The following is a 12,738-nucleotide window of genomic DNA, read 5'->3' as shown; positions in this document are numbered from 1 at the left end:
CACAGGATGTTCTAGGACAGACTGTTGTGCATTTACTGCATATTTCTGTTCAGCTTTAAAAGGGGCTTTCCTTCCCCCTGTGTGCCAGCATTGAATGCTGTAAAACTGCTGACTCAATATCTCTATTAAAAGATTGAGTAAAAAAAACAAAAACACAGGAGTGACACTTTACAGACACTTCATGAGTGGGATCCACAACCAGGAGATGTAAGGGCTCTTTAACAATGAAAACAGTATTAGATCAACCAACCTATAACACAGACAGTAAATGATTATTGATACTGTATTTTTCCATACTGCTCCAATTAACTATATGTGAAAAGTCTCATTAGATGCTGCTGTGTGACAATTTATGCTTTTTTTTTTTAGCTTGTGGAGCTCGAGCACATATCTAAAAGCAAACACTGGACCTGCATTACGCCAGTGCTTTGCACAGTGGAAACAATAGCAATATAGACACAAGTCTTTGTTGAATCAATTTTGTTTGACCTCATTATAAAAAGGACTGTAAACAATACGAATGATAAAGTGACACTAAGGAGAATAAAGATGTTGAGCTTCACCTCTCCTTTAGGTAGAATTTTCTGCTCATCTAGTTTGAAGGCAGTACCGATCTTCCGTCTCACTGTAGGCGGTTCCTCTCCTGGATCCAGAGGGTATTCCTTGGGAAGCTTTCCTGTAAGCTCCTAGTTAATATAAAATATGTACAAGGAAATGCATTAATTTATAGAGAACAAGCTGAAAAGTATTGTGATTTTCAAAATGTTTTTGCAATCTCATACCGCCTCTCTGATGCAGATGCTCTTGAGTTCCTCTAATCTCTGTCTTAGTGTTTCCTCCAGGGCTTCCTGCCTGGCCCTCAGTGCTGCTAGCATGTCCTTCTTAGCTGTCTGAGAGCTGTCTGATTCCTGAGAGCCTGCAGGGTATAGACATCACACAACAGAGCAGAGGTCAGTGTGTTGGAGTCGTAAGGGCTTATTTTGAAATAAGGAGGAGAGAGGAATTGAGAGTGCACCTGCGTGCCTTGCAGGATGTTTACAGGGAAGTGAATGGAACATTCCGATAAGAAAACGGTGGGTGATTATGTGAGTGGGAGGGGTGTTTAGGATAAATTCTGTGACGTAACATCTCAGAGACCCTGATATAATATCAGTCTTGTTTGTAACATGCTTTGCTGAAAACAACAAAAATCCTTTTTTACTATATTTACTATGCTTATAGTTTTCTGTGTAGTGAAACACAACAGAAAAAAAAAAACTGACCACACCTGGAGTGTGGGTAGAATTTGAGACAAATAAAAATGAGAGGAAAGGGAGTTTGTGAGACAAACAATGAGTATTTGACAAGAAAGGGAAGTTGGAGAGATTCACGTATCCAAACTGAAAAATACTACCAAAGGTCAAGGAAAAAAAACATCCTATCAGGAAGGTAAGCCATGGAGAGATCAAAATGAAGAGATCACACATTTTAATTTACAGAACATACTGTTCTTCTATAATGAAATGAGTTCTTGATTCAATGAGGTGTGTCAGGCTCTGAATAGCTGACTTCTGATTTTATAATTCTGTACCACATTACGGTACTTTCTCTTCTGCATAGCTACTTTACTCACGTTCCTGACTGCCTAGGTTATACAGGATATTTTCCACTAAATACTGAAGGTAATAAATGTATAAAACTTCTTATTACTTTTATTTTTATCACGGATAAATGCTGTTCTTAAGGCTATGATAAAGCTGCCATTGACCCATTGCCCTTTTCAGTCCCTCTCCCAGTAAATTTAGAGGAGACAGGAGAGTCTGTAGGATGTATCTATGTGACACAGTGAGTGGGGGGAGTGGTGCTCTGTACATGCAGAAAAGCACTGGGGGAGCAGTGCATACAGTATGTGAGAACATTCAGCTCACAATTAATGGCTTCATTCCAGAAGCAGCTGTTTCTGCTTCTCCAGTTGTCAACGGCCACATCACCACTTCACCAACACACACTCACGCAATGCTCACACACTCTGGACATGCACCGACCTGAGGACAGCAGACTGCCACTACTGCCACTTATGATTTTGCCCTTGCTGCCCATGTTGGCCAGTTTGGAGGTCTTCAAAGTTCCAGTTTCTGTAAGATCTATAGCGATCTCACTCAAACTCCTTGCTGCATGGATCTTAGACTGGATGCACAAGAAAGGATAGGAGAACGCTCACCTTTAGAAGCATAATTGCAAATCTTCTGTCTTTTACATCTGTAATACCTGGGGTGTGAGAGTGTATCTGGAGGGTCTGACTGACCTTGCTCTGCTTGCGGTCCAGGTAGAACTGGTGTTGGCTGATGGCCATAGCCCAGATGGACTTGATAAGGGCTGGACAGGCGTACCATGTGTGCACAGCGATGCCACTGTGACCAAATGTCCTTCTTGTCACCGACGCCCTACAGTTGGAGCGGACACAAAGCCTCCTTATATACACTGAATAAAAAATATGGTTACGTATATAAATAACGGTGAAATTATTCTAATCCACGTACTCCACCACCATTATCATAAAAAAAAGGCATAAAACCAGAGATTTCTCAAACCACACACGTTGCTCCCCATTGTTTACTCATCTTTATTTAAAGACACATCTGTAGCTGAGCAGCAGACCAGCTCACCCTAATGACAGCTTCCTTTAAAGAAAACACCACTGCCCTCTGTTTCACCCTGTCTGCCTCTTTTTCTCCCATTCCTTCCCTCTCCCTGTCTGTAGAACAACACTCCATATATATTGCCATGTTAAATAAACGCGAGAGGTCACTTCCTCTTCAAAACAGCTATCACTCAGCTTTCTATCTGTCTGTCGCCAACTATCAAGAGTTGACCTAGTGCGTGTCTGTGCGTGAGAGAGTACATGTCTGTAGCTGCACAAGTGTTAAAAATCAGTCTATCGATATGTGTAAGACAGACAACCCAAATATTTCTGTGCTATTGCCAAGACAAATGCAACTATTCCGGAATCAGATTATAACCTTATGTTCAGCAGACCGTATGAATCTCAGCACATTCATATATGGTCCTGTGGCAATTTACAGTAAAAGCTGCTGGATTGTAATATTGTGTCTGCTACAAAGAGAACCCTCTATCACCTCCAAAGATTAGCTGGAGAATATTCAGTAGCAATAGCCATCAGTCAGAAAATTAGATAATGTTAATCAACACCAACTGCTGATTGTAACATGAAATGTAAATTCTACCTAATTGTTGCAAAGCGCTAAAATGAGGTGGTTCCACCTTAAATCTGTGATATAAATTTACCTCCTGGGGTCGTGAACTTCTACTGAAAACTTCTTCTCTCTGAAGTAGAGGTTCTCCAACTGACGCCATTGGAACACCTGAGGTTTAGGAGAAGCAAACACTCTTCAGGGTTGCAAGCACAAAAAAAATGCTTCACGTTAAAATCCACACAGCCTTTAGCATCTTCTGTTCTTTTCTTTGTATTTTCCAATTTGTGAGAGGAAAATGCAATGGATAAGGCAGAAGGGGTGAAAAAAAAAATAAAAGAAACTGACGAAAACCAGGAGTTGCAAGATGAACAAGAGGGGGAGGGAAAAAGAGAACCTAGTCTGGAGCTCTCTGATCAGTTCCAGACCGGGAGGTCTCGTCCACAGTGGATCCCTTCAAGGGATGACCTCACTCTGGAGAAAGACAGTGTGAGACGGAGGGGGTTTTCTTTCATAGGTCCAGGTTTTCTTTTTTCTCTCTTTTCTTCCCCTTTATGAACCATCAGCTCCTCTTTAATTGTGGCCAAGGCCAGCTGGGTGAGAAAGTTTCCCCCAAGATGCACTCCACAGCATGTGTCTATATTAAATCCTCCCAGTCGCAGACGGACAAAACGTTATGAGTTGGTTGGTGGGTGTTCACCATCTGTGCCTATGTGTGTGTCTTGGTTGGAGAGAAAGTGTGTAAAGTTAGGTTTCCTCTTCTCCTGTAGCTTTACTGGGGTTGTGGAGGGAGGGGGCGTTTGTGCCTTCCCTCCTCCTGACCCCTCCTCCCTCCCTCAGGGACTATGCTTCCTGCTCTGGGCTCTGTGGCTGGGAGGTGTGTGTGTGTGTGTGTGTGTGTGTGTGTGTGTGTGTGTGTGTGTGTGTGTGTGTGTGTGTGTGTGTGTGTGTGTGTGTGTGTGTGTGTGTGTGTGTGTGTGTGTGTAATGAGGGGTCAGGGGAGGAGTGATGAAGGGGGAAAGAGGCTTTCGGTGGCCCCAGCAACCAGTACCCACGCACATACACACATCAGCAGTCTGTCTGTTTCTTGTTAGAGAAACAGTGCGAGCTATTTCAGAACCCATGTGAGCCAGCATCTGTCAGCTGGGCCATACATACAAACACATACACAAATAGAGACACATACAAACCTCTGATGTACACTTACAAACCTTTTTATAAATGAAGTAAAACCACACTGTAGCAAACTAGAGATGAAAAAGTTGAGTGCCCAGATAAAGCAGGTTAAGGGAGGAAAAGGGGAGAGAGGGAGCTAAAGGAGGAAGAGGTCACAGCCCAGGAATTTTAACGGCTTGGGAAAACAATGGACTTGATGAGGGAGGGAGGGAAAAGATTGGAAATAGTATGAACAGTAGTAAACACTCTAATGTATGTAATGATCTACATGTTTGTGTTTGCTTGTGTACATATGCATGAAGAAATAAAATCAGAGCTCTCATCAGAACTGCTGCTGCAGTGTGCATTTTCAATGGAGTGTGAAGTGTTAATGTAGCATGGTGCTAAATATAGCTGGCAGGGTAGATAGTGACTGACTGACTGTGTGAGGCTGTGTGTGTGTTGGCATCATGTGGCCAGAGTGGTGGAGATGAGTAAGATTTCTAACTGTGCTCAGCTAAAACAGCACTAAAGCTGTCTTCTCCATCAGACAGAAAGAGCTGCAGCAACTTTGGAAGTGGATTTGTGATGTTTAAGACGTGTGTGTGTGTGTGTGTCTGTGTGTGTGTGTACGTGGGTGTGTGTGTCTGTGTGTGTGTAAAAATAGAACATATCTGTTGTATTTAAATAGCATTATTGTGATTTTGTGCTGTTTCAGTGTTCTGTGTATTCTATTTGGAACACTGCATTTGATGTATGCTTAAACATCTGATTAAAAAGAACATGTTGACAGGTTCATTCGTATGAACTCAGTCAAAGCCAGTCAGTGCTTGTGTTCTTAGGGTCAGGGTGGTGCATGTATGAGTGCATGTTCTATTAATCCTTTCCTTTTGATGGTCAAACACTCAAACACAATGGCACAAACCCACACAAGGACAGGATATGACTGGTTATTATTCATCAACAACTGGCTGGTCATGTGCATACAACCCATGTGGCTCATGTCTGTACACCCCAGCAGACGTCCACCTCAGAAGAGAAGGTCAGATCTGATCGTGTAAAGACCTTTCTTTGGTGTAGCAAACCCTGTGTGAATTATGGGAAGAATAGAGTGCTTAAATAGCACAGGCCGATCTGCAGTGAGACCAGATATTATTCTTCTGGAGAAGCCCATTGTTTCACCCATGGGTGGGGCTTTTGAGTACAACCTGCTAGTTGTCATGGGAATGCAGATACAGTGAGGGCACTTTGTTTTGTTTGTGTTTTGTTGTCTGCGTTTTGTTAGGGATGTCAGTTAAGGAAAAACTAATCAGAAAATGTTGCATGAGGCTATTTATTCCAAATAAAACACCATCAGAAACTGATTTGAATCAGCCGGTGTGTACTCTCAGTTCCCTTCAAAATTAAGTGATCCATATGCAAAACAATGAGTGTGAGACAATATGAATTTGATGTATTGCTTTCAATCTTTAAATTAACTTCCTTTTCACAGTGCTTGCAGAAGGTTTGTCATTATATCTTTGAGTTTGTCAGTGGGGTAGTCAGTTGTCTCTATAATCTCTGTCTAAATGAGTCAGAACAAACTAATGTGGAAATTAGTACGCTGTGTGGTTTAGTAGTAAACACCCCTATGTGTGTGTGCTGGTGGCCTGCACTGGGGGAATGCAATTACAGCCATAAGGGTATCTAACTGTAAAAAAACGAATTAAACACACTGCCCTCATCACAAACACACACACACACACACACACACACACACACACACACACACACACACACACACACACACACACACACACACACACACACACCATCTTCATATAGAAGAGACACACATATGAACAGTGCAATTCTATGAGAAGCAAACAGGAAAGCCACAGTAGACAGGAAGCATTCAGGAGGATGGTGAGTTCATCGTCTCAGTGTATGTGCTTAATAGTTCTGTGTGTGTTTATGAGTAATAGAGTGAGTATCAGCCTGCATAAGTGTGAGCACCTTGATGGTCAGCAAAAGGAAAGGAAAGCTGTTGACCTCATTAACAGAGAGAGAGAGCCATGAGGATTCCACATTCTATTTAATAAAGGACAGCAGCGCTGCAGCCATTCAGTGGTGAGTGGAGCAGGTCTGCTGCTTGTCGATACACATATGTGCATATATATGAGTTCGTATAGATTAGACGGGAGTTGAAAGTCGCGCTAGTGAGGTTGGTCATGTTAGCCTCGCTAGGTGTGCTAGTCACGTGAATCGCCCCAGCCATGCCGCACTGTTCACAATAATTATAGTCAATAACATAATTAATTCAAGTAAGTGTGTTCCCGTTAGGGTTGTTCAACCTTATTAGGGTTCAGAATGTGGAGAAGCGCCTGTTGTCCTTGAAGGAGGATGCATTTATCGGAGGGAGACGATTCTGGAGAGCTTGATGAACTAAATGGTGAGCCAACCCAAGAGATTCTCTTTACTGTTATTCACAACCCTGGGCTCCCAGAGTCGAATTGAGCTTCTGATTATTGGTCCAATTTGAAAATAGTCTTTGATTGAGTAATGTAATCGCCAGGAGGGTTACACAAAGGTCTCACACAGAACCCGCTGGGTACGTCGACTGGGAGGAGGACGCCATTCACAGAACGGCAGAAATAAAGGCAGGATGGGATGTGAAACATTCCAAGACTGAATGTCTCCATCCAGTAGTATTTGTATAACAGTGTTAGCCTTCGTTACAAACACAATATCCTGACTCACTGAAGGCAAAAATGGGCAGTGGTGACCAAAGAAACAATATGAAAATCACACAATGACATACACATAAAGCAATGCATCATTTATATTAACTAAGCCATTCATGCTCATTTAAAAACTAAAAAGCAGCTACAAAAAGAAAAACAGAACACAAAAGCAAAATACCACATTAAAAATAACAAAACTTTTCAGTTTTAGGTTTTCTATGAGTTCAAGTTTTAAACTCCATGAAAGGGATCAAAGACTTTGCAGGTGACGGTTTGAATGTGGAGGATAGAAATGGAAGGAGCATCATCTCACCTTCCTGGGTTTCACTTTGTCCTGGTGATCATACTGAAAGATGCCTTTATAGCTCAGACCCAACCACCATGGGATCCCCTGCTTGTCCTAAACAACATAAAAAGAATGCATCACTAAAGGCTTTGCATTTGGGACCGACTGAGAGAAGAAAATAAAGAGTCTGAGACATAAACACAATGTATGAATACAAACAGGATCACATCATTATATATCTAAATATAAATTTTTGCATGTTAATAACGAACAAAATTGCTTGTGGTGCATGTTCCATATAAAAAGAATAGTGTAAGCTGTACCTTTACAGCATAGTAATGTACTCCATATGTGGGCAGAGACTCTACAATGCTCATATAACTGCAAGAAAAGGAAAGACAGGTATGTCAGGGTTATAGAACACATGCAGCAGACTAAGATATGGATGATCACATGTAGACACTTACTTTACAATAGCTTGCCCTCTGGATTGCCCGTTGAGCTTCTTATAATGCTCTATAACCCGATCTTCACTGTTAGACAGTAAAATAGACATGAGAAAATGGCAATTGTTTTGAAGTGGAATTACAAGATGGAAATCTTTCCAATGCTGTGGTAGTTTGCTAAAATACTGAAAGTTTTCTTACCAGTAGGCCAGCGATGGGTGCTCCTTTAGAGCTTGGGTGGGCAGAGCAGGCAGTTTTTTTAGGTCACACCTGGTTGCATCATTACTGAAAGACAGAAACCCAGAGACACAATTAAGAATATTGCAATAGGCAATTACATTTTTAGAAACACACACGCACGCACGCACACACGCACGCACACACACACACACACACACACACACACTAACACACACACACTCACACACATACCCGTATATGCCACAGAATTGCCATGTCAATTTAAGTCATTTTGGAAAATGGAGGGAACTTATGTTACTATTTATTTAAGAGAACCTAATCCTAATAGCCTTGACAATATTGTATTTCAGAGGCAAGGAGTTGCACAAATATTGATAGTAAACAGAAACACTGTCAGAAAGACCAATACTAACATAAAGCATAACCATATACAAAAAGAGAAACAAAAAGAAAAACAGCGAACAGGAAGAGATAAAGACAAAGGTAGAGCTAATGAGACAGGGAACCACAAAGAGAGCCAAAGAGACTTGGCCCCAGATTTAGTTTTCCGTCTTTTCAGTGGCCGGAGGGTTTCATACTCCACTCTAATCCCCAAGTCTCTCCTAGTCTCCGCTGAGGCCCCAAAGGATTGAGGAAAGTCCTGGGAACATGACAACATATGAGCTAAGGCCCTGGAAGAGATCCCCTCCACTCTGTCCAGCTGCTCCATCATGTGTGAATGCAGCTGTAGTATCTGGATTGGCTGGTGTCCAATCAAGTTACTACTCATTAGGTCAACTGCGTGGTTGTGTCTAAAACCTTGAAGTTGTATATGCAGAATGGCACACCCATCTTTACAAGTTACTGATCATATATAAATTGAAAGGTATCACTAATTCATGATTTCTAAAATAATATTATTGACAGAGGGCCAAGAGGATAAGGAATAACTCCGTGAATGCAGGCAATTACTCTTCATTCAAGAGTAACTGTGAAATACACAGATTTTCTCAAAGGACATTCAATTCTTACTTCTTTTGGAAAAAATTATACTATTAGTGGAAATATGTTAATTTCAGTGTTTTCAGAAGCCTAAGAGATGGCAGGCATGAGTGTGGGAGAAAACTATAAGGGGAAAAAAGGGAAAGGAATGTCTCCAGAGAGTGTTAAATTCCAGCCCTTTGAAAGGATATTGTGTTTATTTACGTGTCTCACTGGTGGAAATCAGTTCAGAAGTGATGTCTGTTATCTGTGCGACAACCAAGGGATGAGTGAAGGAGGGATGGCATACAGTCTATTTAAGCTGACATCCACAGATGTGCAAAGGAATAACATGTAACGGTGGAAAGCAGCTGAAATGAACCAGTACCTAGCTAGAAAACTGCATAGATGCGGGGTTAAAGAATTCAGGATTGCAGTTTTAAAACGAAGGAAGGGACTCATGTGAAATCCTTTTGCCTTTCATTACACACAGTACATGTAGGGGTGTAAAAAAAACAGTTTTCAATAATAAACTTCAATGCTCAGCTAAACACACAAGCGAATAGACAATACACATCAATTATATTATTTCTGTCTTCAGAATCAACTTGAATTAAGCTGAAAAGCAATAGAGAAAATGAACTGGTGTTTCCCTTAAGACTCTTGCTTGTACCAAAGAAAAGGGATTTGATATGTTTGTAAAAGATTTCTTGCACCACTCAACTAAACCCACTCCATAGCATGCATTTGTAACACTTCTAACTCCTTTACTGGTTTGCTTACCTGGTAAAGTCACCTTTAGCCTCCTGCGGAAAAGAAATGGAAAGTATTGAGAGAAGTTTACATATTTAAATGATGTTTCTGAATGCTGGTCAGTAACCAAACAATATGAGTTAATATATTGCACAGGGGGATGTACAGTCAGGTCTGCAGTACTGGAATCTGGTAGAAAAAGATGTAACCTTTGAAGGCCAACAGACAAGATACCAACACAGAAATCACAAACATCACTATACAAACCACTCATCCTTCAGTACCGTGATTTTGAGACATTAAAGTTACAAGAATTTAGCCAAAAGTCAGGAACTTTGTCTACTAACAAAAAGATATTTGAGGTTTTCAGAATTTAAATCTCCTGACATCACTGAAATTTATAATTACTGAGCTTAAATATTTACTTATGACTGAAGCAGCTAATGTGCATTTATTCATCATCAACTAGCATCAAAAGCTGGTTGAGATATTGTATACGACATCAATCTGTTCCAACTGTTCCAGTGCAGTGGAACAACACACAGAAAAAGTATGTGATGAGGGTGAAAACAACATTCCATACTTAACAGCCCCACCAAGAGGTAGGCACACATAAACACATTTTTAGCTTACCTGTAGAATAAAAGAAGCCAATTCGAAGACGACATCACTGTCCACTTCAATAAGTTCCTGTAAGAAGAAGAGAGGACAGGGGTCATAAAAGTATCCTGCCCAGCTGCTAGTAGCCAGGGGTTACAGAGAAATTGAGCAGCTGATGGAAGTTTCAGTTCCAATTTTATTATTTTTTAATTTCATTTAAATACTGCCCTCAGGCCTTGTGCCCTTCCACATCGTTGGGTACATACTGCACATGAAGGAAGGAGGGCATAGCCCAGTGTCTGAATCAGATTAAACTATTTATGAACTGACAGAACATGTTTTTGGACAGTTTGGGGTTTTTTTTTTGCTGGCAGCAAGAATATAAATGAAACACAATGTTCTCCTGCTGTGGCTTAGAGTAGTCTCTGATTTTCACCTGTGTATCCAAGACAGTAGTATCTTTTGTCTCCCTTCATTCAACCAGCATTTTTTTCAGCTATCTAATTTCATCACCTTTTCATGAAGACAGAGTATAGATTTGAAGCAAAGTCAAGAGGTGAAGGGCAGACAGGAGATTGAGGCCAGACACGGATACTTTGGTTAATGATTATTCCTTAGATTTACCAAAGGTGTTTTATAGATGTTTAGGGACATGAGCAATTGTAGGAAAAATAAATCTGATTGATTGGAAAAGCCGGGAGCAGAGACATGAAAACATGACTAGTGAACACAATTTTGACAGTGTAAAACAAAAATATGTGATTTTCATACATCTGGGCCACCCTGTAGACATACGTATTATATTTAGATCCTTTGCTTAGGGACCAGGATTCAGTAGACAGCATGTTAATTTAGCTCAAGAGTACTCATCTCTTCCCTTACTTCCTCCCCTGACTCCCACCTTTACGTGTGGAGTGCACTCATCTCTGAGGAAGTGAGGTCCTATTTTAGCGATCTGGCGTGCAGAGCAGAACATAACCCTACATCTTTTCTTTCTTCATTAAGATGTTGAGGCATCTAATTTGATTTGATCACTAAGTTGTACTGACATCAATTCGATATGGTGGTCCAGACCCTACTGATAACATTTGCTATGAACAAGACCTTCAAAAAAAAAAAAAGGTGATTCAAATGGATGTCTACAAACCACGTATATTCAAAGCGATTTGGACAACATTGTGCTCACAGGGTGGGTGAGTTAATGTCTGTGTGTGAAAGACATTTTATGATGCCTCAGATGTTAAAATAACAAATACCACAGCTTTATGTTTGCACATTGATTTGACAATCATATATCTGTATCCAAGGCTTCGGCTGTGTGTGCATCATGGGAGGGAAGGATACAGATTAATGGGCAGTGAGTTTAGGGTGAAGTATGCAAGGAATGTTCCCTTTACAATCCACCTCTTAATTGGTTAGGAGATCATATAACCAGGATGAAACAGAAGACGGAGCGAACCCACCCCGAGTGTACCACCCATTCTCATCATATACTGGGTGTTATTGTACCGTGTGTGTTCCCACAAGATAGAGAACACACTTAATACAAAAAATGGCTACAAAAGTGAAAATGTATTTAGGTCGGATTTATAGTGCGTATATGTAACATGCTTTGACAGGACATATTTCTTGTTTTCTTTTTGACCCTCTCTCTCATTAAGCTGGTGCAGAGCTGAACCAACATTGGTGTTTCAGTGGTGCTCAACTTATGGTTACTCATGGTGAATGAAAAGATGGTCAACAGGAAACCATTCACTGTTACACAGGCTTTCATTGGTCTGAGTCAGAAATTTTCTACATGTGTCATAAGATCGCACTGACTTCATGGATACTTTAGTCAATCAATTTTCAGTGTTTATTTCAATCCCATGCACACTTGTGAGACACTGTACACTGTAGAGTAGAGCATGCATGAAACTTTTGACCCATTTCAAATGTCTGTTAAGAATAAGAAGTTCAAGGGTGGTAATTTATAGTTAAAATCATATATTTAATATTACTTCGATGAAGTTCAACAGAGCTTCTGGTTCTTATGACGTATTACAGGATTTGATCTGGGATGTTTTGCCCCCTCTTTTTTTCTTCAGGCCACATATGCCCTCTTCTGGACAAGTCAACCAACGGCTTTTCTGCAATGGGTTGATATTTGGGGCATAGCTGGTACAAATCTCCTCCCTATTCTTACTGGCATCCATCCATTTTCTTGTAGAAGAGACAATTGCAATTGTCTCATCTACAGCTACTCATCTGCCTTGCAGGTCACGGGATCTATCCCAACTGGCTACGGGCTAAAGGCAGGGTATCCCCTGGACAAGACACCAGCTAATTACAGGGCCACATTAAAGACAAACACTCACAATCACACCTACGGCCTTGATGTGAGGGAGACAGAGAGCATGCAAACATGGGAAAAACAGGAATTC

The 12,738-nt window shown here is 40.9% G+C and overlaps 1 protein-coding gene across 9 annotated transcripts in view; it reads right to left on the bottom strand.

Annotated features, from left to right (window-relative positions):
- The window catches only part of frmd4a (FERM domain containing 4A), a 93,977-nt gene that overhangs the window by 9,729 nt on the left and 71,510 nt on the right, over positions 1 to 12,738 (bottom strand). For 6 of the 9 annotated variants that reach the window (XM_068312431.1, XM_068312430.1, XM_068312428.1 and 3 more), the window contains exons 6-16: positions 10,349 to 10,405; positions 9,746 to 9,768; positions 8,003 to 8,086; positions 7,823 to 7,888; positions 7,679 to 7,736; positions 7,383 to 7,469; positions 3,287 to 3,362; positions 2,285 to 2,427; positions 2,025 to 2,166; positions 783 to 916; positions 564 to 686 (exon numbers count right to left, since the gene is read on the bottom strand). In XM_068312431.1, the coding sequence (XP_068168532.1) occupies positions 564 to 686; positions 783 to 916; positions 2,025 to 2,166; positions 2,285 to 2,427; positions 3,287 to 3,362; positions 7,383 to 7,469; positions 7,679 to 7,736; positions 7,823 to 7,888; positions 8,003 to 8,086; positions 9,746 to 9,768; positions 10,349 to 10,405 (993 nt within the window). Of the gene's footprint in view, positions 1 to 563; positions 687 to 782; positions 917 to 2,024; positions 2,167 to 2,284; positions 2,428 to 3,285; positions 3,363 to 7,382; positions 7,470 to 7,678; positions 7,737 to 7,822; positions 7,889 to 8,002; positions 8,087 to 9,745; positions 9,769 to 10,348; positions 10,406 to 12,738 lie in introns of all 9 variants that reach the window. The other 3 variants (XM_068312429.1, XM_068312433.1, XM_068312426.1) reach the window with 1 other exon arrangement.

The sequence above is a fragment of the Antennarius striatus genome, chromosome 4 (genome assembly GCF_040054535.1).
Source record: "Antennarius striatus isolate MH-2024 chromosome 4, ASM4005453v1, whole genome shotgun sequence".
Lineage (NCBI taxonomy): Eukaryota > Metazoa > Chordata > Actinopteri > Lophiiformes > Antennariidae > Antennarius > Antennarius striatus.
The sequence above is the reverse complement of the archived record's forward strand: the minus strand, read 5'-3'. Positions and strand labels throughout refer to the sequence as shown.